The sequence below is a fragment of the Patagioenas fasciata genome, chromosome 27 (genome assembly GCF_037038585.1).
Source record: "Patagioenas fasciata isolate bPatFas1 chromosome 27, bPatFas1.hap1, whole genome shotgun sequence".
NCBI lineage: Eukaryota > Metazoa > Chordata > Aves > Columbiformes > Columbidae > Patagioenas > Patagioenas fasciata.
In genome coordinates this window covers 4,671,540-4,699,004 of record NC_092546.1, presented here as the reverse complement: position 1 = coordinate 4,699,004, position 27,465 = coordinate 4,671,540, and the positions used below count along the sequence as shown (strand labels likewise).

Here is a 27,465-nt window from a genome sequence, read left to right as displayed (position 1 = left end):
CAGCTAAGCTAGGGAAGGGGCAGCAGAGCCCTTTCCCAGCATCCCTATCCCAGCATCTCTATCCCATCATCCCCATCCCCAACATCCCCATCTCATCATCCCCATCCCCTCATCCTCATCTCCAGCATCCTCATCCCACCACCCCCATCCCATCATCCCCAGCATCCTCATCCCATCATCCCCATCCCCATTATCCCCATCCCATCATCCCCAGCATCTTCATCCCATCATCCTCAACCCATCCTCCCCATCCCCAACATCCTCAGCCCCTAAATCCTCATTTCCACCATCCCCGTCCCCTGTACCCCCAGGATCCCCATCCCAGCCCCGTTCCCCCCACGGGGGTGCTGAGCGCGGGTGCCAGGCATTGGGGCGCCAGCCCCAGTCTCCCCGCGAGGGCGGAGGCACCAGCTGTTGGTCACACAGTTTATTTGCTCAATTCAGGTGTTTTACAAACAACGGGGAGGGGTTGGGGAGGGGAAACTTCCAACGGCTTCGGCACGAGTGAAAAGCTGGGGGACACGGGAAGTGCACTTCAGCGGGGGCCGGCGGGGGGTGCCCGGGATGGGGCTGGGGTGCACGGACCCCCCAGGCCCAGGGGCCTGATCCCCTCCCTGCGTCATGGGGCCAGATGGGGCCAGGGGCTGGCACCAGCCGAGGGGCAGGGGGTGCAGGAGGGGGCCCTGGCGGGGGGCTGGGTGGGGGTGGCAGGAGGTGATGTGCGTCCCCGCTGGGGACCCACCCCAACCAGTCCCCAGGATCCATGGGGCAGCTGCCCCGCAGCATCCAGCCCCAGCCCCCCTGCTCTGCAGCAATGGGGCTCCAGCGATGCCCGTCTGCGGGAGAGGGTCCCCATTCCCCCCAGGGGGTGTCAGCCCTGACCCCCCATTCCCCCCTCAGCTCTGCCTCTCCTAGAGGTGCTGGGTGGTTGGAGGGGGCTCGGGGCTGCGCTCCCCCCAGGACTCAGCATCGTAACCCCCGCAGCCCCCACTGGGGGAAAACCACAGCCTGGGTGGTAACTGGGGGGCAACTGGGATGTGATGGGGGGGTCACTGCACACACGAGGGGGTGAGGGGGAAGGGAGGCCTTGGGGGGGGCCACCCCCACCAGCTGCCTCAGCTGCCGTGGCAGAAGCACCTGTGGCCTGGGCAGGGCTCAGCACCCATGGGTGCTGCTGTGGGACCCCCCCCACCCTCCCGCCTGCCCCAGCGGGTCTCAGTGGGGAGGAAACGCTGGTGCTGGTGGTGAAATCCCCGCTGAAGGGCTGGGGCACGGGCTGGGGGGAGCGGGGAAGGTGCTCACAGCTGCGGCACGGATACGGTGTCCTGGGGACACCTCCATGGGACATCGGACCCCAGCAGCTCCCAGTGCTGGTGCCTGGGGCGAACTGGGGTGAACTGGGGTGAACCGGGCTGCCCTGCTCGACCTGGGGAGCAGCTGCTGCAGCCCCCGGCCCCAGCAAGCGGCTCCACAAAGCGGCCAGGGCAGGAGGGGGACGCAGCACTGGGCCACCCTCCACTGCTGCTCCTGCCCTGTCCCCGTCCCCATGGGGCTGGGACCTCCCAGCTTCCCCTCCCTCGCTGCCATCATCACCCGCGTCACCCTGGGAGGACGTGGGCACCCAGCCATGGCACCCTCGGTCCTCTCGTCTGATAGAGCCGAGTGATGCCGGCATGGCAGCTGAGAGAGAGGCCCCGCGGGAGCCTGTGGCATCGGTGCTGGGCAGCGGCAACGTCACCATGAGCACCCGGGGAGCAGAGCGGAGTGTCCTGCCCGCAGCCCCAGGGACAGGCTGTGGCAAACCCCGCAGGTGCCACATGTGGCTCACGGTCCCCTGCAAGCCCCCGGCCGTGGTTGAGCGCCGTGGAGGGGGTGTCGCCCGCGCTGCCCTTCCCTCGCCGGGCCACGCTCCGTCCTGGGGGTTCATGGCTCAGCGAGCCAGGGGGTTCAGGGATGAGGACACAGGATGGAGCAGGGACATCCGCAGGCAGCGGGAGGGGACAGCGCAGGGCCTGTCCCACCGGAGCGGCGGGTGATGGAGGTGCAGAGTCAGGTGGGGGGCTGCTCAGTGCCCGCCGTGGGCTGGGCCAAGCGCGGGTCTTGCCGGCTCCCTGGGAGTCACCTATGGACGTGGCGTTGTCCTCCGAGCCCCCAGCCCGACCGGCTCCGTCCTCCGGCGGCGGGTGGGAAGTTGCCGGTGAGAGGAGGGGAAGGCTCCAGCATCGGTATTGGGAGGGCACCGGGGTTGGGCGAGGCTGGGCGGTGGGGTGGGTGCCGTGGGGCGGGGGGGTCTCTAATAAATACCACGGGCAGCGCTGGTGGGGTGCGGCGCGGGGCGGGCGTCGGGCAGACGGGGTGAGCGGTGCCACAGGTTGCTGCTCCTGCCGTGGCTTCGCCGGCGCCGTGCTGGATCTCCCCGGCTCTGCAGAACGAGGGTCCGTGTCCGGCAGGGGGGAGCCCGGCATGCCAGGCCTGGCGAGCGGGGGCCGGGGCGGAGGGGTGCGGCGGGGGCAGCCGGCGCCGGCGGCACGGGGCCGGCGCGGCTCACATCACCGTGCAGCACTTGCAGCGCTGCTTCTTCGCGTCCATCTCCTGCTCGGCCTCCTTGGCGTCCGTGGCGTTGGCGCCCGGCTTCTGCCCGCCCGAGCCCTCCTCGCCCAGCGGCTGGGCAGCCACCGGCTCCAGCGCGGTGCCATTGGGCGGTGCGTGGTCCTTCTGCGCCGGCTCCGGCTTGCTCTCGGTGTCCTCGATCACCACCAGCTCGGCCTTGATGGTGCCCTCCAGCCCCAGCACCTTCTTGGTCTCATCCTCATCCTCCACGTTCTGGTAGCCCATGAAGATCATGGTGACGGGCTGCTCGCGACTCGGCTCCGTCCCCTCGCCTGGCGGCACCGCGGCGCTTTCCCGCGGCTTGGCCTGCAGCCCCGTGATCTCCCGCCGCGGCGTCGGCTTCTGGCTGCCCGGGGCGCTGCCGGCGCCCTCGCCCCCCTTGGCCGGGACCTCCCGCCCGGTGGCTTCGCTCAGGGTGGCCTCGTCCGCCTTGTGCAGGAGCTCGTCGACCTCGGAGGAGCTGAGGGGCTGCGCCCCGTTCTGCAGGGCCCCGTCCTCGACGCTCACCGCATGCACCACTGCGGGGACAAGGAGAAGGAGGGTGAGGGGGGCTCGGGCCAGGGGCTCAAGTTGACCTGGGAAAGCTCCTGCTGGTGCAACCCCCTTGGCCGCAGCTCCTGTGCAGCCAGGGAGCGGCCCCTTCCCCTCCCCAAAGCCGCACCAAGGCTGGGACCCCCCGGCAGCACCCGACCCCCCATCCAGAGCTGCTGCCAGACCCCCCGCGCCCCTGCCTGGCAAGAAGATGGAGATGCTGAAACAAAAGCACAACATGAGGAGCCGCTCCCGGCCCCTGGCGCATCCGAAGCCCCGGTGAGCCCCGCAGGAGCTGTAGCCAGGTTTCCAACAACCGCCAGGCTGGCCGCGCTCACCGCGGTGTGATGGTGTCTGGCTGCTGCCCGGCCCGGCAGGGCTGACACGCTGCTGTGGCAGATCAGTGCTGCCACCTGCGCCACCACGGCGAGCGCTCGGCAGGCGCTGCCCTGCCACGTCCCACCATGGCCACCGTGTCCTGCTGCCCGCGGCCCCGTGGCCGGGAGGGAGGGGGCTCTTTGCCGCCGTTGCGCGGTGCGTGGCTGCAGATGTGCGTCATGGCCAGAGCCGCCTCCAGCTCATCGCATTTTCCACTTGACCTGGGGCATCATGAGACGATCAGCACAGCAGCTTCAGGAGCCAGTCGATGGAGTGATGGACAACAGCCAGGCCAGACACACGGCCATGGCCACGGGGAGGGTGGTGAACGGGACCGGCTGCCGGTGCAGCGCGGTTTCACTGGCGCGGTGGTCGTTCTGTGGAGCCCAGGGTCTGCTCTGCAGCAACAGCCCCCGGAACGCACCCTGGCCCTGCGGCCAGTCCCCACCGCCGGCACGTCTCAGGCACGGCTGATCCTCCTCTCGCTCTCCCGCGGCGCAGGGTCACGATGTGCACACCAGGGCTGGTCCGTCGGGACCGGCTGCCCCACGCTGCCGGGACGGCTCCAAGGCCACTCGGGGGCTGGCGGGGGCTGCCCGGAGCCGTGTCCCTGCAGAGCTGGTGCGGATGGTGGGAGCAGCCCCAGCCCGTCCCTGGTGCCCACCGGGGCAACTCAGGCAGCCGCTCCCGTGTCCTCTGCCCCTTGCTCCTGCGGGCGCTGCGGGCCCGGCCGTACCTTTCAGCTCATCCTCGTACACCTTGACCCCCTGCAGACAGTGGTTCTGGGGGAGCAGGGTGGTGCTGGACAGGACCTTGGTCTCCCCAGTCACTCTGTCCTTCTCCACCGTGATCTCCACCGAATACATGGCTGGGACACAAAGAGGACAGCGCACGTTACGGCAGCCCCGGCCCTCCCCAGCCCCTGCGCAGCAGCGGCGGCGGGCAGCGGTGCGGCAGCGCGGCAGCGGTGCGGTGCGGTGCTCAGCGGCGGCAGCGATGCGGGAGGCGGCAGCGAGGAGCAGTGAATGGCAGAGGCAGATGTGACATCCTGGGCACAACCCTCCTATGGCACCCGTGGGGCCGTCGCCGTCCTGGTGCTGCTGGCATCTCCTTACCTCCGCAGCATCTGCATCGCGGGGCCCAGCCAGGCCATGGAGGCACGGTGGTGCCACATCTGTCTGTCTGTCCGGCCTGTGCGCGGTGCCAGTCGTGGCGCGCGGGCTGGGAGCCAGGGTCAGGAGATGTCCCCCGCCGGGGGTGCTGGCACTGGGCAGCCCCTCTGCCCCCATGGCACGGGCGATCCTCGGCATCTCTCCGCTGGCTCCCGGCCAGTCCCCGCCAGCGCTGGGATCACCTCGGCCCGGTGACACTGTGCTCCGAGGACCCGCGATGGGCTCTGCCTGGGCTCTGAGCCTCCCCCAAACCGGAGCCAGCCCCTCCACCTTAGCAGCCGAGCAGCCGCAGGCAGAGCAGGAGGCAAAGGATGAAACCAGAGCAGAGATGCGGGGCACGGGGAGGCCCCGAACCACGAACCAGCCGCGGGGTGGAAGCGAAAACAAACGCTCTGATTGCAAATAAACGATGTTCTGTGCCTGGGGCGTGGAAAGGCATCGAGCGGCGGTGGCGGGGGCAGCGTGGGGGGGAAAGGGCCGGGAGGGAGAGCTGCTCCCGGGGCAGCAGGTACCCACCTGCCTTCATCATGTCGGTGCCTTCCACCACCTTCATGGGGCTGCTGGAGACCTTCTCGGCTGGGGAGGGAGAGGAGAGGTGATCACCAGAGCCTAAACCATCGCACACTTGTCTGTGCGCCCATGGGAGGGGCCCCGGGGAGAGGCCGGAGCCTGCGAGGGGACGGGGACATGGGGACAGGGCTGCCCTGGGGGCAGCACAAGGGGGCGGCACATGCAGCCCCCCAAGATTAGGAACCGCGTGGGGGCGGGGGTCACCTACCCTTGACTGTGCCCAGGGGACTCTGCAAAACAGAAAAGAGAGGTCAGGAGTCACCGGGAGCTGCTGTGCACCCACCACCCACGCACCCAGCCCACCCGAGCCAGGGACCCCCAACCCCACGGGCACAGGGACTGGCAGGGCAGGGGCTCCAGGGCTGGCAGGGACATGGTGGTGGCCAGGTCACCCCACTGGGGTCCAGGGCCACCGCAGCCACACCAGCACCTGGCAGCACCCTGCTCTGCACTGGCAGTGAGAACCAGCTCTGGTCTGGCTGGGGGTGAGCGAACGCCGACCCTCGCTCCCCTCCCGAGGGGGCAGCCCTGCCCGCAGCGTGGCCGTGCCCACCTTCTGCGCGTTGGGGACGGGCTCTGCCTTCTGCTCCTTGGCCGGCGCCGCCACCTCCACCAGGTTCTCCTTGGTGGACCCTGCTGAGCTGCCGTTCTCCAGCGTCTCCAGCTCCTTCTCCAGCCTGTGGGGAGAGCGGGGGCCGTGAGGCTGCGGTGCAGGCAGCCACGGCAGACCTGCCAACGCAGGCCACCGAGATGGTGCAGCGGAGAGGGAAGGCACAAAGAAGCCTCTGGGCTCGTGAGGTGCAGGGACAGACAGACCGACCGACCTCGGCCGCAGCCATCACCACCTCTTCGCAGGGGAAAGGCATTTGCTGGATGAGAACAGGGTTCACCCAGCGGGTGCTGCCCTCGCTCCGTGGGGCGAGCGATGTGCAGGGCGATGGTCGTGGTTCTGCAGGTGCTGAGCACCCGGGCTCAGCTGATGGGCTCGGCTCAAGCAGACGAGATAACACCCCATGGGCATCAGGCATCAGGACTGACCCCACAGTGTGACCCCCCAGCTTTTGCTGTCCCAATGCAGTGACAACGGAGCCCGCCACGCACTTGCCAGTGCCCTCGCTTGGTGTCGTGGAGCAGCGCTGCTCCATCACTGCTCAGCTCCCACACAAGTTGCCTGAAACCCAACTGAGCTTCCACAAGGGCAACCACACGTTCCCAGCCACCGAGCCCAGCTGAGAGCTGTGCCAGCAGCAGGGCCCCCCCCGGGATGCCGTGGGGTTCTGGGGAGTCCCCACAGATTCCTGTCCATGGGAATTAGGGCCGCTCTGTCAGCGTGGTGGCAGCAGCCCCCGGCAGAGCCCCCCGTACCTCCTGTCTCCGCCGAGGCGCCGGCAGAGGAATGCACCGCGCCATTAGCTGGACACAAAGGCCCCTTCGTGCCTGACCCCTCTCTGCACCGATGCTCGGTAATTAATGGCACAGCCATGACTGATTGCATTCTTGCGGGACAGCCGGGCTGCCCGGACACCTCCGTGCTGGGGCTCTGGCCCCTTCTTGGTGGCAGCACAGGCACGGAGGGCTGGGCTGAGGCCGGGGGGTTCCTGGTGCCCAGCATGTGGGACCGAGCTGTATCTCCACACTCGGGTGTCCCCTGAGTGCACCCTGACATCCTGGCCCCCTGTTACCTCTGGATGGTTTCCTCCAGCTCCTTGGTCTTCACCTCATCCTCCTGCATCTGCTTCTTCATGGCCTCCTCCTCCTCGGAGGCTGAGGCCGGGGCTCCCTCCAGCAGCCATCTCTCCCGCAGAGCCTTGGACTGGGGAGCAGAGAGGGGTCAGGTCCTGCCCCCTGCAGCTGGGGGTCCCCAGCGTGTCCTTGGGGGTCTCAGGGGATCCTCACCTTGAGGTGCTGCAGCTGCCGCCGGTCGTCCTCGAGCTGCCGCCGTTTGTTCTCGATCTCCGTCTGACGCTTCCGCTTCTCCTGGGGGAAACAGAGCGGCAGAGCCAGGATGGGCGCTGGGCACCACTGGGGTGGGGGCACCTCCCTCCCGGGCAGAGCAGCATTCCCGGGGTGGGGGGCAGCAGGGAGCAAGGGGCTCCCACAGGGTCTGGACACCGGGACACAAGCCATGCCCAGGGCTGCTTCCCCCTCGCCGGGGGAAACTGAGGCATGGAGGGTGCAGAGAAATCAGGACAGAGCCTGGAGTCTGTTCGCTGTCTCAAAATGTCACTGTCCCCTGTTCCGGCCCCGCTGAGCAAGCTGCCAGCATGGGAGGAACCAGCCCCCATGGCCTCTCCCCCGCCCCCCCGGCCGCACATCCTGGGGCTGGTCCAGATGGTTCCAGCAGAGTCAGTTCCAGCCCGGTGAGCGTCACCCGCTCCCCTTCTCTGGCCCAGAACAATCTGCCCTTTGTGCAGTGGAGATGGGGAGATAGGGGCTGGGCCGGGGCAGCTGCAGCATGCAGAGGGCAGGGGAGCTGCCACAGGGCAGCACCCGGGGGTAAAACAGCCCAGCACCCCACTCTGTGCTGCGGGGGCACTCAGGTCCCTGCCTACAGCAGCTTCCTGGGCTGGAGCCCCTGCACCAGCACCGTCCTCACCCCACATCTACCCCACAGGCTGCCGGTGACGGTGGGGACATGGGGACACCAGCTCACGCGGGACTCACCGCGATGGCCTGCAGCCGCTCCTGCTGCAGCGTGCTGGCCTCCACGACCCTGCAAGAGAGCAGAGAGAGCGGTGACGAGCGCGGCCGCCCCCGTGGACGAGATGTGCGGGTGAATGGGGACATTGTCCTACCATTGAATCGCACAAAGCAGCCGGACAACGGCTGAATCCTTCCCTTCTGCCAGCTGCTTTCTTCCCTACGCTCACCACCCGGGAGCCAGGAGCTGCTCACCCGCATGGCTCCTCCAGGCGCCCCTGCCCGAACCCCCTGGGACACGCACCCTGCCCAGCACTGGGAGCGACCTGGCACAGCGGGACCTGCTCCCCCCACAACCGCGGCGCAGATGGAAATGGTGACCGTGGAGGGGCTGGAGCGGGACAGTGCTGGCTGCTCCTGCGGTTCAACTTGGCTCACACTTTCCATTCCAAGCCCATTTCTTGGCTGCTGACACCTTTCCTGGACAGTGACCTCTCCGGACTGTGCGCACAGGCACACGCACGCACACGTGCACAGACACACAGACACGCACAGACGCAGACGTTGCAACAGGCGAATCCCCGTGGCTGTGGCTGGGGATGCTGCCAGCGGCAGCCGCCGCGTTGGCCCCGACACAGCTGCCTGGGTGCAGCCGGGCCCCGGGGTGCTGCAAGAAGGGGGTGCCCCGACCCCCCGCGGCAACGTGCCCAATTTCTCAGCGCGAACCATTAGGTGCAGGTTGGGCAGCTGGAGCCGCAGCGCGGGGCTGGGGGCGGCTGCCCGGGGCCGGCTGCGCCTGGGGATGCTCCGGCGCCGCGGGGAGCCGGCTGGCTGCTCGCCAGGCGACGCTAACGAGGTGCTTAGCTGTGACACTAATTAGGGTGGGAGGCACAGAGGTATCGTCAGGCGATGGATCATTGCCACTTACTTCCCAGAGCGAGGGACAGCAGAGCCTGCGAGGGGGCAGCTGCGCAGGCGGCCGCTCCGCAGGGGACACCGGTGGAGGCGCCGGCTCGGGCTCCGCTCCCCGCGGCCGAGCCCTCGCAGCCCGGGCGGGGCATCTGCAGCCCCTGCCCGCGGCGGAGGAGAGAGCAGTGCTCCAGGGCTCGGTGTGAGCCGGTGGTTCGGTGCGCAATCATTTCCCAGCTCCCCGGAGCTGCCGAGCACACGGAGCCGGCATGGCTGATGCGCGGGGGGCGGTGGGACGCCCCTGCACCTGCGCCCGCGCCCCCCCGGGTCCAGCCCTGGCGCTTTGAAAGCGCAATTAGAGCAAGAAGCGATCGGTCCCTTCCCAGGGGCAGGAGGAAGAGGAGCGGCCCTGCACTTCCAGCCCACGCGGGGCGGCTCGGGGCGCGGGGGGGACAGGGAGGGGCGGGCAGCGCCGTGTCCCCAGCACAGCGGGAAAAGCCATTAGCGAGGAGCACATGCATGTGCAAGAGCTGGGCTGTGCAGCAAATCAAAGGGGCTCTGCCGGGCCAAAAGGACCCCCTGCCCTCCCCTCGAAGGCAGCGATTAACCAAAAGCTGCTCAGAGCCGCCCGTCCTCCCCTCACCCCGGATCCTGGCGGCTGTGAAATCCAGGCCAGAAAAACAAACCGGGGAAGGTGCCGCTTTTGTAGCGGTTATTTTTGTGCTGTTTGTGGCTGTTTCGCAGGCGCAGGCGCACACCCGCCTGGCAGCCCGACGCCGTGCTCCCACCGGGAATTAAATCATTACAAACCCTAGGAAAGTCGGAGCGTCTGCAAGTCCCTTTGCCATCCCCGCTGGCTCTGCCGCCGCTCCCTGCGCGGCCGCGGGGGTCTGAGAGCAGCAGGACCCGGCACAGGGGTCCCAGGGCTGCCCTTTGCCATGGGCACCTTCCTGCGCCGGGGCTGCGGGTCCCCCCCGAGCCCGGCTTTCAGCACCCCAGACTCGCAAGGCTTTGGGCCAGGGCCTGTTTCTCTCCTGGATCTTGCCCCGTTCGATGGATCCAAACTTTAACAGCGTTCCTGAAACGTTCTGTTCTGCTTTTCCTCCCTCCTCCATCCTCTTTATTTTCCATTATTTGCTACACTCTCTACATTCCCGGGTTGAACGCCAGGAATCTTCCTGGCCGAGGGAGAGACACAAAACAGGCTGAATGCCCCTCACTGCATCCCCCGAGCCCTCTCTGTCCCCGTCGCCTGTGCACCCCAACTCTTCTTCCTCCGCTGTTCCCCGTGGGACGGGAGCTGCAGCCCCAGGCTGGGGACGTGCGATGGAGCCGGGGCCGGTACGATGGAGCCGTGGCCGGTGCAATGGAGCCGGGGCCGATGCGATGGGGCCCCGCCGCTCCGGCCCGGTGAGTGGCGGCTCCGCCGCGCCGGGAGGCGGTTCCCTGGCAACGGCGCCATGGCAACGGCGCGAGCCGCGCGGATGCGCACGGCGGGCGGGGGACCGGGGGGACCGAGGGGCCACCCCGGGGCTGGGAGGGACCCACCGACCCCCTCGGAACCGCGAGCCCTGGAAATAAACCCAAATCGAGCCCTTCCTCCCCCTCATTTCAGCCGCTCACATGAGCTCCGGTTCAGGGGCTCCTGCTGTTCCGCCCGGTACCCGCGTCCCAGGGCAGCTCTGCCAGCTGTGCCCAATGCACCGCGTGGCAGCGACAGCCACGGGCCGTGGCATGGGAGACAAGGTCGATGGGACCAGGGACACAGGTGGCACTGGGGGATGACACCCCAGGAACTCCCACCTCCAAACGCAGCAGCCTCTGGCCCCACGGATGGATCCACACACGCGTGTGAGCACACATGCACCCCATGCACGCACCCACATGCTCTCCAGCTCTTTCCAGCCCTGCTGATGCTGCCATTTCCTAGCATCACAAGGGAAGCCCATGACCTTTCATCTCCTCCCCGCCTGACATGAAACAATAATGTTTATTTGCCTTCCTCTGTTTTTTCCCATTAGCTCATCCAAATGTGCGAAGAGCCGTTTCAAGCTGCTCCTCCACTCCCCTGACCTCTGTTCCCTTTCCACTCGCTCAGCTCTGAGCCAGCGGGAGAGCAGAGATAGGGCTCTGCGAGGGGCCACCACTGCATAGACCCTCGTACAGACCCCGGTGAGATGGGTCCTGGTGTGGGACCAAGAGCCCATGCAAACGGCAGCATTGGCGGTAACGAAGGGACCGGCGCTGATTTACACCACTGTTCCCATGCCAAGAGCTGGGCCCCTTGGCTGAGCCCGGTGTGACGCTGCCGTGGGGAGCTCGCCTGTGGAGCGGCTGCAAAGCCTCCGTCACGAAGCCATTAGCAGCGGGGCCGCTATCGAACGCCCTGTTGGCAGCAAAGGGGAGGGGGCCGTGCAGCCCGGGGCCGGCACTCATCGACCGCAAAGGCAAATAAATCAACAGCCAGCCGCTCGCGCCAGGACGGCCAGAAATCCGCGCTGCCCAAGAGCCGAGTGTCGGGCGGCTGGGCACCGGGTCTGACCCGCCTGCTCGGGTCCTGGTGACACGGGGGCTGCTCCGGCCCTGCCACACGGTTCTGGCTGCCTCCACCGCGCAGCTGGCTGCATCACCCCAGCTCAGTCGTGTCCTTCCCTCCCCGGGAGCCGTGCCTTCCACACACACCCTGCGCAGCCCCATCACACGCTGCTGCCGCCTTGGGAGGAGATGGGGATGGGGGAGATGGGGAAGGCAGGAGGAGATGGCAGCCCCAGGCTCCCGAAAACGCAGGATGCATTAGAGCAAAGCAGAGCTGCCTGATTGATTCTTCGGGCTGAGACGTGGGCTGGGAGTGCCAGGAGAAAATGGATCCCATGAATATTTGATGAACGGAGGCTTGGGGAGGGAGTTTGATTGGAAAATTACAGATCTTTCAAACAATGGTTCAAGTGCCCTCCAAACACTTGGGTTTCCAGCTCCCTTCCAGTTAGAGGCGCAAGGCTCCACCAGGAAACTCCCCCACAGTTTATGAATGAGAGCAGAGAGGGAGCACCGACCGGCTGGGCCAGGCAGCCCCAGCGCTGGCCCAGGACACGGCGCCCGGCTCCCTGCCACCTCGGGGTGGCCCCAGCCACATCGCTTGGTCCCTGGGTTTTCCTGTTCACACAAGGCAGCGCAGCTTTCCCACATTAGTGCCACAAATCCAAGCACACACGAGGCTCCAAGGAGCCGGCAGGAACGTGGCTCCCGGCAGAAGCGCCCCGTGAGCCCCAGGCACCCGCGGGGAGCTCGGTCCTCGGCGCCGAGCCAAGGCGCTGGGCTCAGCCCACGTCCAGCCATTCTCCACCAGGAAACACCTGGCTGGGGCAGGATCCGCCTGGCTCCTCTCCCTCCTCCTGGGCTGCTGCAGGGCTCATCCTCACCCCAGAGCAGCTTCTGTCTGGGGCCCAGGGGCTCCTTGCCTCGCGGGTGGAGGAAAGACAGACTCGGGCTCCTGCGCACACTTCTGCCCCCCGCCCTGAGCTCTGCTCCTCCACCCAACCTGTCCCAGTGCACGGCAGCTCTGCAGCCTTCCTCCCGCCCTTCCTCGCTGCCAACACCTCCACCGTGGGACATGGACCCATGGAATGGCCCAGCCGAGCCCCCGCACCACAAAGCCTCCAGTACCAAGCGGAGCCACTCCGCTCCGACATAAGAAACATCCCCAGGCCTCCACCAGTGCCTCCCACAGTGCTTTCAGCTCTGAGGCAGCCAGAGCCCACCCCAACCCCAGGAAACCACCGCCCCATCCCTCGCCCACACCATGGGGGTCCCCAGGCGGGAGGCAGACAGCAAGAGCAGGACCTGTTGAGCACCCAGCGTCTCACTCGCTGGCGGGTGCCGCAGCCGTGCCAGGCGAGGTGCCCACAAGGAGCAGCGAGGAGCTGACCCTGGGCTGGTTGGATGCCCTGAGAAGCCCCCAGTGCTAAACACAGCAGATGCTGGGGGGACCCTTCTTTGCTTTGGTGGGGACCAGAGCCATGGGGGGACAGAAAGGCCTAGGTGACACAGGGCCAGCCCGGCCAGCTGCTGTTGCTGGTACCCAGCACATTGCCCAGCCCCGTGCCCTCCAGGCACCAGCACACTGCAGGCTGGAGCTGCTGGTCTCCCTGAGGGGCAAAACCTGTGTGTGGGCAGCCCCAGCTACCAGGGCCCCAATGGCCCCAACTTGTTCCCTCTTCCCCACCCACCCACAAAGCCCCACGCCCAGCTCCAACCAGCCAGGCAGTACACAAAGGATAAGGCTGGGGCCAGAGAGCATCCCCCCAGTAGGACCCAGTGCACAAGGATTCCCCATCACCACCGGGTCCCTCGGCAGAGCGCTGGGGTGCGCGCAGGGGGGGGTCCGCGGCTCCCAGCCACCCACTCAGCCCAGCCACACGCAGAAGCAACAACAGGTTCAAAACACAAAAATAAACGCTCTTCCCACCCCCCTGCTTCCCGCACCACTGCCAGCAGAGACTCGCCCCCCGCAGCCCCCACAGCCGCTCTGGGGCCTCCGCAGCTGCACCCCAAGCTGGTGCCTCAGACCCCACAGCAGGGCAGGGACCCAGAGAGGGGCAGCACCTGCTGAGCAGCACTGGGGAGATGTGAGGTCCCAGTATTGGGGTCCCAGGCCCCAGCATTGGGGGGCTGCAAGTTCCCGGTATTGGGGTCCTGAGCCCCAGTATCTGGGGGAATGTGAACCCCTGGTTTTGGGGTCACGAGCCCTGGCATCAGGACGATGCGAGTCCTGGTTTTGGGGTCCCAAGCCTCGGTGTTGGGGGGATACAAGCCTCTGGTATTGGGGTCCTGAGCCTCCAGGGTCAGTGGGATACAAGCCCTCAGTTTTGGGGTCCCAAGCCCCAGCATCAGGGGGGTTACGAGCTCCCGATACAGGCTCCGTAAGCCCGCGGTGGGGGGTTCCCGCAGCCCAGTGCGGGGGTGCAGAACGCGGCACCCGGGGGCCACCCCCCCGGTACTGCGGCGCTCAGCCGGCGGCACGGGGGGGGCCGCGGCCCGGTGCCGGGGTCCCGCTCCCCGCGGCGGCGGCACGGCCCGAGCCGGTACTCACTCCATTTTCCGGGCGGGCGAGGCGGGCGGCGGCGGCGGCTCCGGCGGGGTCGGGCCGGGCGAGGCGCGGCGGAGCGGGGCCGGCGGGCGCCGGCGTCCCGGCGCTCAGGGCCCGGCGGGCGGCGGCATCCCCGGCGGGGCTGCGGGATGCGCAGGGATGTCGGGGCCGCGCCGGCGCTCCCGCCCCCCGCGCCGCCCGCACAGCTCCGTCTGCCGGGCGCGGCCCGTCACTGCCGCCGCCCCTCACCGGCCTCGGGGCGCGGCGCCCCCGGGGCTGCGGCTGCCGCTGGTGTGCGGGGGGGCCCAGAGCAGGTCCCGGTGCGCGGTGCTCGGAGCGGGGCGGGAGGGAGGGGCTGCGGACGCTGCGGCTCCTTACCGCGGGCGGGATGGGCCCCCCCTTGGCACCCCGGAGGGCCCCCACACCGGGCACTGCCCCGGCTCATCCCTCCCTCTGTGCCGGGGTCTCCGCGCCCCCGGCACGCAGCCCTGAGGTTGCAAAGGGGACCGGGGAGAGGCTGGAGAAGCGGGGAGCCCGGGCTGCGCAGCCCCCTCGCCGCTCTTGCGTTTCCCAACACAACGGTCGCGTTGGGCAAACGCTGACAAACTGCCACAGGAAGCCCCGGGCCAGCTGCGACCACGGCACTGTTGGGAAACGCGCCCACTGCCAGGGCCAGAGCTCTGCGCTCGGCTAGGATGCAAGCCCAGCTCTGCAGCGAGGGTCACATCAGTCATGGGGCCCCTGTCCCCCCACCCTTGTACAACAACACCCCGGTACACCCTGCAGCCCTCCTTGCACCCTGGAGGGTGCAGATCAGGGAGACCAAACCGCCCCTCCACCTGCAGCACCACCCCAGAGCCAGGGGTCTCTGGAGGGGCCATAGGACACATCAGGTCTGTCCCTGCTCCACTCCCAGGGACACTGCCACGTCCTGGGAGGTGTCCTGGGATGTGGGGGGCGGGCTGCTGCTCCTGCATCTCTGCCAAGAGCAGAGAGGTTTCCTCCTGATTAGCTCAGAGCACAAGAGTCAGGGCTGGGTTGGGAAGTCACTCTGCTTTCTCTCTTCCCTCCCTAACCCGGTCTCCCCCCAGCAAGGAGCAGCTCCGCTACAGAGGAAGCTGCAACGCTGCATGTGCCCCCAGTGCAGATTGCACAGCCAGTGCCCCCCACCCCACAGCATTGCCCAAGGCAGCAACATGCAGAGAGGAGGAAGCAGAGGGAGATACCCGCCAGCATCCTGGCAGAGGCTCAGCCCCCAGTTATTTAAGCACCCCCAGCTCTGAGCAGCCCCAGAGGAGGTGGCTGCGGCCTGCTCTGCGCCAGCATGGCCATGGCTGGGCTGTTCATCCTCAGCCTGGGAGGCTCCGTGCTGCTCCCAGCAGGTAAAGTAGAGATGGGGTTGGTCCCCATAGCCCGGGCGGGAGAGGGAGACCCTGGGCTGGAGCGGCAGGTAGTGCTGGGGTGCTCAGGACACGCAGCCAGGAGCAGGACAGACACAGGCAAGAGCTGCGCCCAGACTGCCTGGCAGCGGTGACAGCCTGTGCCCACCCACCAGGCACCCAAGGGAGCCAGATCATCGGGGGAAAGGCGGTGGCACCCCACTCCCGGCCCTTCATCGCCTCCATCCAATTGGACGGTCAGCATGTCTGCGGGGGCTTCCTGGTCTGGCCCAAATGGGTGATGACAGCAGCCCACTGCCCCATTCCCAGGTGAGCCACACGCCTCCCGTCCCCCCTGGCACACAGGGCAGCCCCCTTCAAACAGATAGTCCTGTCCCAGGGGCTGACACAGTCCCAGAGCGACCCTCACACGCATCCATCTGTGCTTGCCCTGAGCCCACCTCTCCAGTCCCCTTCTCCCCCTCCCATATCGCCCCCAGCCGGGCAGCACCTGCTCAGGACCCCTCTGCTGCAGGCGCAACCCCTCGGTGCGTGTGGTGCTGGGCGCCCACAGGCTGGAGGAGCCCGAGGGGTCCCAGCAGATCTTCGACATCGCCCAGTCCATCGCCCACCCGCACTACAACCCCCGCTCGGTGGACAATGACATCCGCCTGCTCCAGGTGAGTCCCGCACACCACCGGCCAGCACAGACCTGCCGGCCGGGAGACCAGGTCACCCACCTGCTTGGGGTGCAGGAGGGACCCGGGGTGCCCCACGGCCCGTGGGTGCAGAGGAGCCACCCGGGGAAGCCGACACTAGGTGTCAGTGCTCCTCCGGAGAAGCGGGACGGCGCGATGGAGGCGGCTGAGGACACGGTGACCCCAGCTGGGTCTGCAGCCCCTGCCACCCATGGGCAGCCAGTCTCTGGAGCAGACTGGGAGCAGTGCAGAGGGGCTGGTGTGGGGCCCAGTATCTGGAGAGGGAAGGGCTGGGGAGGTCCGCATGAGCACAGAGCTGAGGTGGGTGAGTGATGGGGTGCGGAGGGGCTGGGACCCCAGGCAGGGGCAGCTGGGGGGGCTCCGCCCAGGAGTGAAGCAACCCGTGCCCCCCGGCTCCCCACCCAGCTGAACAGGTCGGCCACACTGAACGAGTACGTGAAGCGGATCCGTCTGCCCCCCCCACACGTCGACCTGAAGCCCGGCACAGTCTGCCACGTACTGGGCTGGGGGGACACCTCCAACTACGGTGACCGGCCCACCGAGCTGATGGAGACCGGCACCACCATCGTCAAGCGAAGCCTCTGCCGCACGCTGTGGCGGGGCAAGGTCTCGCCCAACATGCTGTGTGGGGCCAGCCCCAATGCCATGCTGCAGGGCGTCTGCGCGGTGAGTGCGCTTCCGGCCCCGTGCCCCCCGGTCACCCCCCTCCTGCACACCCGCTAGTCTCCCTTCCACCCCTTTGCTCCACAGGGTGACTCCGGGGGACCTCTGATCTTCAAGGGAAAGGTTTATGGCATCGTCTCGTTCTCTGGAGAGAGATGTGGGGACCGCCGGCACCCTGATGTCTACACCAAGATTTCCAACTACATCGAGTGGGTGCATCGCACCGTGCGAGGGCACCGCCGTCAGAAGGAGCAGCCGGAGCCCTAGGCAGGGCTGGGAGGGGGTCCCCGGGGGCAGATGAGCTGCAGGAAAAGGGGCTGGGGTGTCTTGGCTGCCCGGCAGCGCCCAGGAGAGGAAGAGAGGGTCAGACTCCCAGGTCCTGCCAGCTCTGAGGGGTTTGGGAGCTGATGCTCAGGGCTCCTTGACCCAGGCTGTGCAAGAAGCCTGAGCACCTCACATTTGCCTTCCTCAATAAATCCTCCATCCCAGACCTCTGTCTATTCGCCTTCCCTCCTACCGCCCCACTCCCCAGGGAGCTCTGAGGCAGATGGGAGCTCTGGGGTCCCTTGTCCCTCACCAGCCCCTACCCACCCTGAACCTGCCCCAGGGACATGATGGGGAGACCAAAATGGAGCCCCAGAACAAGACCCACCTGCCCAGGGAGCCAGGAGATCCTGGGTAAGGTTTTAACTCCCTTTATTCAGTTGGTGGGCAGCTGAGCCCGGGTGGGGTGCTGACTGGGGCCAATCCTTAACCCTGCACTGCCCAGGCAGTTGCTGCCCATCTCAACCAGGGCTGGTTTGTCCCAGCTTTAGCCCCTCCTGTCCTTCCCCTGCCCAACCACCCTCCCTCCCTGGCTGTCCCATTGTGGTCCCCAGCCAGACTCCCAGCTTGTCCTGAGCTGGGGTGGATGGGGATGCAGTAGGAGGGAGGGAAGTGCCACCCCCAGCTCAGGACCAGGCCCTGCCCCAGGATCCGCATCCAGGCATCATCACCCCACGGAGCATCCCCAGCAGCTGCCTTCCCGCTGGGGTGGGGCTCCCCGTTCCACCCCACCTCATCCCATCCTGTCTCATCTCGTCCCATCCCGTGTGGGACTCCTCAAGCAGGGGAACCCCAGACATCTCCTGGGGGCAGATGCGCTGGCAGAGCCATGGGGATCTTGCTGAGAGCCTCGCTCACCTCCCTGGCACACTCGGGCAGACGGGTGCTCAGCGCGGGCGCAGGGGCCGAGAGCTGCCCGCAGCAGCCAGGGGACGTGTGCTGAGCTGCGGCTGGGGCTCAGCTGAGACACCCACACGGCTCTCGCCTGGCGTCGCGGCCGTCTCCAGGGACAGACCCAGACATTCCCTGCTCCTGCTTGTTTATCTGCAAATTGCTGGCACGCCACGGCCGCAGGGCGCAGCCGCCCTCCCCGCCCGGGGGATCCCGCAGGAGGCCGCAGCCACCACAGCATCTGGCACGGGCCATCGTGCCGTGCCGGGGGCTCTGCTGGGGAGGGTGAAGGCCAAGGTCAGGTCGAGAGGTCCCCAAAGGCACCCTAACCTCTGTGGTTCCCCACACTGGGGAGCACAGGGACTTTGGCAGCCCCCCCGTTGTGCGCTGCTCCATCCCCTCCAGCCCCAATCCCAGCTCCCTGCTTCGCATGGGGCTTGGAGGGACAGCCACACTGGTGGCCTCGGGGACACCAGGGCACACGGAGCGGAGGACAGAGCCCTGCCAGCCTCTGAGGAAGCCCCAGATCCCCGCAGGCTCCATGCAGTGGTGGCAGTGACAGACCCCCCGGGATGCTGGGGCAGGGCTGCCAGCCCCGGGCTCTGCGGTGCCAGGGAGCCGGCAGAGCCGGCGCCTGTCTCGGCTTGTCCCAGACCACCCAAAAACCGGCGGGAAGGCAGTGCCTGACTCATGGCTGTGTTTTGGAGCTGAGATCTCCCGCTCACCGGCGGGAGCTGCCGGTGCCGCCGCAGCCGGTGCCCGCGGGCTCAGCCCACGGCAGCAACCCTGGCGCTTCAGCAGCCGAAGCCTCGAGCCGGGGTGGGCGATGGGAGGCGAGGTGCCACAGGGACACCACAGGGACAAGGACACCGTGGGTGGGCTGTGGAGCCACCCGTGCCATGCACATGTGTGCCAGTGAAAGTCCTGGGCAGCCTTTTGGCAGCTCCTGTACACCCACCCCCAAAAGCAGAGGCAGGGGGGCATCGCCGAGCTGGGGGACATCAGGGAGTCTCTGTCAGGGCCAGCCTGGGCGCAGGAGCTCCCCGCTGCTGTGGGGGCACATGGCAGGTCCCAGGCACAGCCGGGGGCTCAGCAGGGTCTGGGGGAACGTGGCCAAGGGGGCCGGGGTGGTGGGTCCCGGTGAGCCAAGCCGCAGGCTGCCGCTGGGCTCCCGCGCTGGGGAAGCATCGCACATCAGGACCCAATTAACGGCAGGAATTGTTTTGTGAAATACCAAACCCTCGTGGCACGGCCCGAGATTGGGAACAGATTTATCTGTGTTGCTGGTTGCTCTTCCCCGCTCTCCCCTTCCCTCCCACTGCAGGGACCGATCTCGGCTGAGCCGGAGCAGATGCAGCCCTGGGGGGGCCAAGCTCCCCACCTGCTGCCGGGGTCTCTCCCATCCGCGGTGTCCCCATGTCCCCCTGCCTACACCAGCCCAGCCCTCGGGCTGCAGCCACCTCCTGTGGCCCCAGGACCTGCTGAACAAATCTGGACCCGCAGCACTGTTTATTCTTTTTTTAATTATAATCCAAATTGTAACACAGCCATAAAATGCCCCTAACAATACCGAATAGGAAATGTATATGTTCCCATAGCGTCTGCCTCAGGGATCAGAACGCAATCATACAAAAATAGAAAATAGGGTATTTATATATATATATAATATATATATATGATATTTATATAAAGGCAATAGCTTCTCGGTGTCAGAGATGAGATGGTATTTACACAGGTGACAACACACAAAATGAGAGAAGAAGTAAAAATAAATACAGACAGTGTCGACAGAGCGGGGAGCGCAGGAGGGGGCTGCGGCTGCTGGGCCAGGGCAAGGCGGGCCGGGGGTCCCGGGGGTGTCAGGGCCGCTCGCCACGCTCCCCGCAGCCCCCTCGGCAGCTCCAGAGCGGGCGGTCGAGCCCCCTGGCCAGGGCTGCCATGGCCACCCAGCACCAGCCCTCTGAGCGCTGGCAGCACCTCCAGAGATGGGTGGGAGCCTGGTCTGAACGGGCTCAGGAAAACCTAAACTAAAATCCAATTTTAACATAGACATGCTGAAACTTTAGGAGAAAATAACATACATATATATATTTTTTTAATATATATATATATAAAAATATATATCTGTCTCTCTCCAATCCGCTGCAGTGCCGTGCTGCCTGTCCTGCTGTTGGCAGCTGGGGCTGAGCCCCCCGGGGAAGGCGAAAGCACAGATTCCCTTTAGACCTCGAGGTCCTGGCCAGAAACATCAGCAGAGTACCGAGAATCCAATCCAAAAATAAATAGGCCCAGGGCTGCTGGCCAAGGACACGTGGGGGGGCCCAACATGCAGCAGCATGGACACCCCCTCGGCGCTGTGCCGGCCGTGAGGAAGGGCTGACCAGCACCGGAGCATCCCCGGGGGGCTCGGCCTCACCCCCTCCCCTGCTCCCCGACCGGCAGGACCGAGCATCAGTCCCTGCAGCTGCATAACATACACAGGTATAAATAAGGATCTTTTTATCTTAATAAATATCAGGTATACGGTTTGTACAATATACACATAATGCCCCTGTCTCCTGGATCCGGCCTCGCGGCGCGGGAGGATTCACACGTAGTTCTCTTCCGCGTTGTCCGTCTCCGAGGAGAATTTGGCTGCAGCTGGAAAGGGAGCAGAAGAGATGGGGAAGCGATGAGGGGGTGCGAGGTGTGGCCGGGCACTGGGGGTCCGAGCCCGCTGCCCCACACCCAGCCCCGCAGCACCTCGCTCACCCGAGCAGCTCCCGTAGTGGCGCACGCCGATGGAGCGGCCGCGGTGGCAGGTGGCCCGCCGGAGGTGGCACGCCGAGGGGTAGGTGACGTTGTTGTTGCCGCAGAGCGCGTGGTCCAGGCTGGTGGGCTCGGGGCACGGGGCCGTGCGGCACATCACGCAGTGGGCGCTGCCCGTCTGGTCCACCACGCAGGTGTGGGTGCCGGGACACACCACGCTGGAGCAGGATTCTGCGGGGGCACACGCGGCCACGGCTCAGCCTCCGGGATGGGGGCAACGGCCAAGGGAAACCCAGGGAGCTCGGGCCCCCTCCCGCCTTCAGCTGCCAGGGAAGGGAGCGGAGCTGGGGGCTGGCACAGAGCAGGGGGCTCGTGCACCCCCAGCCCCACGGCGCAGCCCGGGCTCTGCGCAGCACGGCAGGACCCGCAGCGCTCCCCGGACACCACAAACATTCGCAAGGCCGTGCCTCCGCCTTCCTCCCCTTCCCCGCCTGATTGGAAGGAGATTTGGCATCTGCAGCTCCCAACTCCCATTTCTTGCCCCACATTTCCCTGTGCAGTCCAGAGCTTGACAGGCAAAGCATTTCAGGGAGGAGGGCTGGCAAAAATAACCATAATAATTCTGACAGTTCTTGGCAGGGCAAGGAGGATTGCTGCTCTCTTTAACAAAACAACAAAAAAAAGGGGCTTGATGTTTGTAAGCGACATTTTACGGACTGTTATTGCTCAGCCCGTGGCGAGGCTGAACCCCCGGTGCACTGACAGGCTGTGGCGGCATCGCAGGCGGCTCCACTGCCGTGTCCCTGCCCGGGTGGCCGTGCCGGGCCGGGGTGGCCGGTGGGTGCAGCCGCGCGGGTGCCGGCTCAGACCTCCTGTCCCCAGGCACTGGGTACGAACCCTCGTGCCGTGCCGGGGAGCAGCTGGTGCCCCGGGGCAGGGTGGCTCCTCCGTGGGACACGCTCTCCATGGTGGGGGTGAATGTGGGACACTCGACGTCCCAGATAGGAGCGGGGAGGACATGCCTGGCCACGCCAGCACAACACGGCAGACTGACCTGTCCTCCACACCAGGGCGGCTCACAGTGTGCCGGGAGAGCCCAGGGACCTGCGCTACCCTTCGGCTTGGGCTGCGACATGAGAGGCACAAGGGACAGCAGGACAGGGGCACAACCAGACCTACTTTTGCACTTGCCCTGGTACATCACTTCGAGGTCGGGGTGGTCTCTGCACTTGGCCGTCAGCAGGTCGCACTCGTCGCGGTAGGTGTAGCCGTCGGAGCCGCAGACCTGCAGCTTGCGGGGGAGGCTGGAGCAGTCAGGGGCGCAGGCGCACTGGGGCCGCCCGTGCTTCATCTTGCAAACCTTGTCGGGGCCGCACACCACCCCCTCGCAGCTCTCTGGGGACACAGGGGGAGCAGCGGGTGAGGGAGCGGCACCGACTGCCCCCCGCGAGCGAAGGGTCCGTCCCGCACAACCAGGACAGGACCAGCGCGAGCCCTCGGGGTCCCGAATCCCTCCCGGGGTCACAACACGCCGACGCTGAGCTGCCTCAAGCAGCATCTGGATCTGCTCAGCCCCGCCAAGGAGCAGGTCGTTGGCTGGAGCTCCGCACGATCATCCAGCGCTCGCCCCAGCCAGAGCCCCGGCCCTCCGCTCGGCACCAGCTAACTCATTTCTACGTATTTATTTTTTTGGAAGGAGACGTTTCTTTTTCTTGTGCAATGGAAAAAATCTATCTCCGCAAGGCCCTAGCTCCTCCAGAAGGAACCAGGCTTTGCGAGTTGTCTGGGCAATTGAGAACGCCGCTTCCACCAGACAATACCCAGCCCTGTTTTGCTCCAGGCCTCCGTGACTTGAACACAAGAGCGGGAAGCAGCAGTGAGCGCAGATCCCCAGACAGGCGATGGCTTTGTCCCCTGGGTCCCCTCCCAGCCAGCACGGGGGCTGGGTTCACAGGGTCTCGCCAGCGCCCGGGGCCGTGCCCACGCCGGCGGGGATGGTCAGGGGACAGCGAGGGGCCCGTCCTGGGCATGGTGCCTCCTGGGGACAGGCAAAGGGGTCAGCGTCCAACCCAGGGCACACACAGCCCTCACCCCACAGGGATGCAGGTGATGGTGGGAGCTGCCTGTGGGTACGGGACACGGCTCCATCAGCACCCACGGGGACGGGCAGGACCGAGAAACTTCCGAGAGGTGGATTGAGCCCCAGGCAGGAGGGATTCCCGCAGACAGGAGGGATTCCCGCAGACAGGGTGTGTGCTGGAGGTACGAGGGGGATTTCCCTGCAGGAGACAGGTCACTTTGGGAGACAGCGCAAGGAGGAGAGGGAAGGGGAAATTCCCCGTCTGCTTGGCCCAGCTCTCCCCAGGGGAAATTCCCTGATGGGAGACAGAGTTTCCCGGTTTGCTCCCTGATTTCCATAGCTGGGGCCTGTCCAAGGGCAGAGGTGAGGGGCAGGCTGAGCCCCGGCAGCACCTCTGAGTCCCTGGGACAGAGCAGCGTGACCCACGTCCCAGGGCTGTGGGGGCAGCGGGACCCTCGCTGGGCTCCACTCCGGGACGCTGCGGCAGGTCCGGCCATCCCGGCTGCCTCAGCAAGAGAAGGAGCCGCCGGCACCATCTGCCTGCGACTGCGGCCCCGCTCTGCGTCCCCAGGGGGGACAGTGTGTCCCCAGCAGCCGCAGCCAGGAATTTCACCTCCCCAGCCAGCCCCAGGAGAGGGTCCCGCTGCTCCCGGCATCCGCCTGCCACGGGGCCGAGTCCCCAGTGGGATACAGGGTAGAAGCCAGAGCTGGGACCTCGCTCAGCTTTTTGCTGGTGCATGGTGCGACCCTGGGTGGTGATGGGACAGGGCCGAGGAGCAGCCAGGGTGGCGGCGCCAGCGGGTGCAGAGGGGCTGGAAGAAGCAGTTTTGTTAAGAATCTTCTTCCCCTGTTAAGCAAATAACAACATGACCTTCCAAAGACCTGCTCCTGCCTCCTGCGGTCAGCAGGTCCTCCAGCATGTTCTCACACAGCCACGCAAGTGCGGCTGGGGGATCCGCGCCTCTGGCGCACGCCAAAACATCTGGCGAGGCTGGAACTCACAGCTGGAGAGTTTCCACTTCTGGAACTGCCCATTACATAAAGCCATTTCACACACAGGCTGGGAGGAGGAAGGGGGAGTAGAGGGGAAGAAATTGATCTTTTTTTCCTTAAAAAAAAAAAAAAAAGAAAGAAAAATCTTAAGAAGTTTCCCTGTGAGCAGATCTGGCGAGGGCAAGCGCAGGAGGCTCCGGTCACAGCAGAGTTAACCCGGGAACAGGGAGCCCCAGCTCAGCTCCTCTCTCTCTGCCTTCCCAGCCAAGGCCCAGGTCACGCATCCCTCTCCGCAAGGGGAACAACAAAAACACACCAAACGAGCTGCCGGGGGACAGAGGCTGTCCCGCGAGCCCTGGCCCTGTGGCAGCATCCATCATGGAGCTGCAGCAGCAGGAGCACGGGGTCAGCGGTCCCTGTGCTGTCCCCAACAGCCTGGGAGGACACCAGGGGAGCTCAGCTCCATCGCTGCCACTTCACTGGAGCTGCGGGCTCCGAGCACCCTCCCCAAGCAGCGCCCAGCCCCACGGCAGCCCCTCGACCCACGGCTGCGCTCACCTTTGCAGGGGTGGCAGGTGACCAGCCCCAGGAAGCCCAGCAGGCTGATTTTGTTGCCCGGGTAGCTGTAGTTCGACCAGGCCACGTCCACGTTGCCGTTGGCGCAGCATTCCTCCCACGTCACGCCTGTCTTCAGGATCATGGTGCACTTGGCCTCCTTCCCCTGCTGCAGCCAGCAGATCCCACCTGCGCGGAGAGCAGACGGTGAGGGGTCCCCGCTGTGCCAGGTCCTGCTGTGCCGGGTCCCGCTGTGCCAAACCACCATGCCAAGGGCAGTGAGACCCCAGCCACAGCTGGGTCACCCACGGGGACCACACGGGTGCCCGCGAAGGGCTGGCACGGGATGAGCTGGGGAAGCCAGAGGCTCCATGCCGGCTCCCACATCTCCCATGGCACAGGGGCTGTCCTGCAGCCAGTGTCTCCGAGGTGCCCCGGCACAGTGTGGCGGCTCACACAGCCACCTCAATGTCAATGTCAATGTCCTGGGCTGCCAGCATCAGGCTCCAAACCCCACCCTGAGATAGCATGGACCAGTTATCCCAGTTATCCCACCAGTTATCGCAGCACCTGCAAGCGATGGTCTGGGAGATGCCCAGCCGGCAGGTCAGGCTCTGGGCTCACAGCTCACCCCTTGCCTGCCCGATCCTGCCTGACCCCCAGCGCCGCAAGGGCTGGGAGCCAAGTGGGTGCAAACGGCGCCGTGGAGGGACGGGGACCATCCCTGCAGCAAGGGGCCTGACACCCACAGCCTCTGCGAGGAGCAGCCGAGCACCGGCTGGAGAACGGGGCACTTGACACAGCCCTTGGGCCGGGGCCAGCCCAGCGGCATCGGATCCCTCTGAGTCAAAAGCCTGTTTGTTCCTTAACCCCACAAGCGAATCAGTTTTTTTTTCTTTTTTGTGAGTGATTCCTTTGCAATTTCCGCCTCTGCAAACCAGCCTCTTCTGACGCTTATTTGGGTTTATGCTCTCGTTAGCTGCGTTTGAGGTTTGTTAAACGGCTAAAGATGTGAGGGAGGGATGGGGGAAGGGATGGATCCTGCCAGTGCCGCGCTGGAACCAGCTGCCTGGGCACCTCTGGGAGCATCAGCTGGGCCAACACACCTCTGCCATCAGTGGGTTTATCCCACAATTGTTCTCTCAAGCCCATTTTCCCTTTACAACATCCCATGGCCCCAATTCTCCCCCGGTACCGAGTTCCCTGGGAGCCACGTCCTGGCTTTGGACCATGCAACTGCTGCCATGGGCACAGCCACACACAGAGCGATCCCACCCACAACAGAACGGATCCTCGCAGCCCCTGCCCGTGTGTCCGGCCTCTGGGGCGCACCCGTGGCCAGCAGAACACCCACCACCTCCTGAGCCACTGAAAAGGGGACACCAAAAGGGGACATGCCCTGGGCAGGGGGGATGGAGCCCACCCACATTGCGGGCAGAGCCAGATGGGCCAGCGCGGGGCGCTCGGGACACCCCGTCCTCAGGGTTTCCACACTGTCTCGAGTGCGAGGGTGCAGCACTTGGTGCAGCTGGATGACCCAGGCTCTGGACAGGGCGACCAGGTCCCTGCCCAGGGCCTTCTGGAACTTGCATTTGACCCTGCGAAGCAGCAAGTGGAAATCCCAGGGGCTGGTGCGATGCCAACCACGACCCCGGGGGCTACAGCAGCATGAGGAGCCTCACAGGAGCCCCCCCATCCTTTGGGACACCCTGTCCAGGGAGCACAGCGCCTGCCCACGCTGACAGGGAACGATGAAGACGAACGGGATTGTGTGAGGGGGGAAGATGGAAACTCCAGCGCCGCTGTAGGAGAGCCCACGCTGGCAGTAGCAGCCACGGCTCCGCAGCGCTGAGAAGGGCTGCTGGAACCCCGGACCAGGGTCCCAGCCGGCCTGGGTGCCGGGTTGGCTTCCCGAACACATCCCGAGTGCCCATGAGAGCTGCCAGCACGGTCAACTGAGCCGGGAGGGGTTCGAGCTGCGAACTCCACACCCAGATCACAAACTGGCTGCCGTTCCCAGTTCTTCCTACCCGGCTCCCAAAGCTCCTGAGCGTGGCTCTCCCACCCCCCAGCCTGAGGAGAGGGACCCCCGGGTACCTGTCCCGGGAGCAATGCAGGGGGCTGGTGGGGCCAGCCAGCCTGTTGCCCCAGTCACCCCTGTTCCAGGGCACACAGGGGTGCAGGATGCCAGGGTCGGGTACCAGCGCTGCCACGACAGGGACATGCCAGCAGGGCCATGTGGGACCCTGGGCGCTCGCTGCTGCCGCAGCAGCCCTGGGACCGAGCCTGATGAAGGGACAGCCCGGGACCGGGCTCACCCGAGCGGCACTGCCAGGCTGCTGCCACTGCTCCGCCAGCACCCGGCACCCCAACGCTTCCCGGTACAACGGGCTCCTGCCGCCCCGAGCCCGGCCCCGCGGGCAGCACCCACCGGCGGGGCGGCGGCTGCGGGAGGGACTGGCGGGGAGGACAGCAGCGTCCGTGGGCACAGCCCGGTAACGGCAACCGGGACCCCGGGCCACCCCTTGCCCCAAGCACCTGCCCCGGGAGGGGCGCGGCAGCAGCGGCGGCACCGACGGCCCCGGCGGGAGCGGCGGCCACGGAGCCCCCGGGCGGCACTTACCGTGCGCGGCGGCGGGGCTGCAGAGGGCGAGCAGGCAGAGCGCCAGCCGCAGCGGCATGGCCGGGCCGGGCGGGACGGGCCGGGACGGGGCCGGGACGCTCCGGCGACCTGTTGCCTGTGCGGCGGCGGCGCGGCCGGCGGCGCTATAAAGCGGCGGGGCCGCGTGAATCACCGGGCGGGGCGGCGGCGGGGGGGCCGCGAGGGCGTGGGCAGCGGGGGGAGGTTGGGGGCGAGGGGGGGGTCAGTGCGGGGGGCGCGGGAATGAGGCTGAGAGTTGGGCTGGGAGTGAGGGGGAAATCGGGGTGCAAGGGGGGGTACGGGGGGGCGGGGGGGGGGCAGAGAGAGCACGCACGTCACCGCCTGCGGGTGGGGGTGGCGGGGGGGGAGGTGTCCGTGTGTCCCTCGGATCGAGCAGGGGTTGGCACCCCCCAGCTGGACTGGGCCAGGATGGAGATGGGGGAGAGATTTGGGGGTGGCCTCATGCTCGGGGTGCAGAGGTGGCCCAGCCCAGCAGTGGAGCAAGGGCCAGGGTGGAGAGGGCAGAGACCCCGAGCTGGGAGGGACTGTGAGGCTGCAGGGAGCCCAGGGCAAGGC

At 66.5% G+C, this 27,465-nt stretch overlaps 3 protein-coding genes across 4 annotated transcripts; 1 reads left to right on the top strand and 2 right to left on the bottom strand.

The window, feature by feature from the left end:
• Positions 1-412: 412 nt before the first annotated feature.
• On the bottom strand, positions 413-14,050 carry PALM (paralemmin). Of its 2 annotated transcripts, XM_065858174.2 has the most exons (9): positions 13,900-14,050; positions 7,926-7,974; positions 7,158-7,238; positions 6,944-7,074; positions 5,815-5,938; positions 5,470-5,491; positions 5,208-5,267; positions 4,256-4,387; positions 413-3,128 (listed from the first exon to the last, which is right to left on the bottom strand). In XM_065858174.2, exons 1-9 carry the CDS (start codon positions 13,902-13,904, stop codon positions 2,545-2,547), a joined length of 1,188 nt encoding a protein of 395 aa, XP_065714246.1. In that variant the 5' UTR covers positions 13,905-14,050; the 3' UTR covers positions 413-2,544. The 2 variants fall into 2 exon arrangements, with proteins under 2 accessions (XP_065714246.1, XP_065714247.1); XM_065858175.2 differs by lacking the exon at positions 4,256-4,387 and having other exon boundaries at positions 13,900-14,048.
• Positions 14,051-15,054: 1,004 nt separating this feature from the next.
• On the top strand, positions 15,055-17,147 carry PRSS57 (serine protease 57). Its single transcript, XM_065858319.2, has 5 exons — positions 15,055-15,278; positions 15,452-15,605; positions 15,811-15,955; positions 16,400-16,660; positions 16,745-17,147. The coding sequence occupies exons 1-5, from the start codon at positions 15,221-15,223 to the stop codon at positions 16,922-16,924; spliced, it is 798 nt and encodes a 265-aa protein (XP_065714391.2). The 5' UTR covers positions 15,055-15,220; the 3' UTR covers positions 16,925-17,147.
• A 2,237-nt stretch (positions 17,148-19,384) lies between these two features.
• FSTL3 (follistatin like 3) lies at positions 19,385-26,994 on the bottom strand. The gene is made up of 5 exons (XM_065858320.2): positions 26,872-26,994; positions 24,252-24,437; positions 21,800-22,015; positions 20,624-20,851; positions 19,385-20,512 (listed from the first exon to the last, which is right to left on the bottom strand). Exons 1-5 carry the CDS (start codon positions 26,927-26,929, stop codon positions 20,460-20,462), a joined length of 741 nt encoding a protein of 246 aa, XP_065714392.1. The 5' UTR covers positions 26,930-26,994; the 3' UTR covers positions 19,385-20,459.
• Positions 26,995-27,465: the final 471 nt, after the last annotated feature.

What these genes read in the sequence shown, in the direction of transcription:
- PALM (XM_065858174.2), bottom strand. An exon ending in CTGGAGGAAACCATCCAGAG is followed by an intron (nt 5,939 to 6,943) that starts GTAACAGGGGGC and finishes CTCTCCCCACAG; the next exon opens with GCTGGAGAAGGAGCTGGAGA. An exon ending in CCGTCCCCAACGCGCAGAAG is followed by an intron (nt 5,492 to 5,814) that starts GTGGGCACGGCC and finishes TCTGTTTTGCAG; the next exon opens with AGTCCCCTGGGCACAGTCAA.
- FSTL3 (XM_065858320.2), bottom strand. Translation starts at nt 26,929, where the DNA reads ATGCCGCTGCGGCTGGCGCTCTGCCTGCTCGCCCTCTGCAGCCCCGCC. An exon ending in CACCTGCCACCCCTGCAAAG is followed by an intron (nt 22,016 to 24,251) that starts GTGAGCGCAGCC and finishes CTGTGTCCCCAG; the next exon opens with AGAGCTGCGAGGGGGTGGTG. An exon ending in GTACCAGGGCAAGTGCAAAA is followed by an intron (nt 20,852 to 21,799) that starts GTAGGTCTGGTT and finishes GTGCCCCCGCAG; the next exon opens with AATCCTGCTCCAGCGTGGTG.
- PRSS57 (XM_065858319.2), top strand. Translation starts at nt 15,221, where the DNA reads ATGGCCATGGCTGGGCTGTTCATCCTCAGCCTGGGAGGCTCCGTGCTG. An exon ending in CTCCGTGCTGCTCCCAGCAG is followed by an intron (nt 15,279 to 15,451) that starts GTAAAGTAGAGA and finishes CCCACCCACCAG; the next exon opens with GCACCCAAGGGAGCCAGATC. An exon ending in TGCTGCAGGGCGTCTGCGCG is followed by an intron (nt 16,661 to 16,744) that starts GTGAGTGCGCTT and finishes TTTGCTCCACAG; the next exon opens with GGTGACTCCGGGGGACCTCT.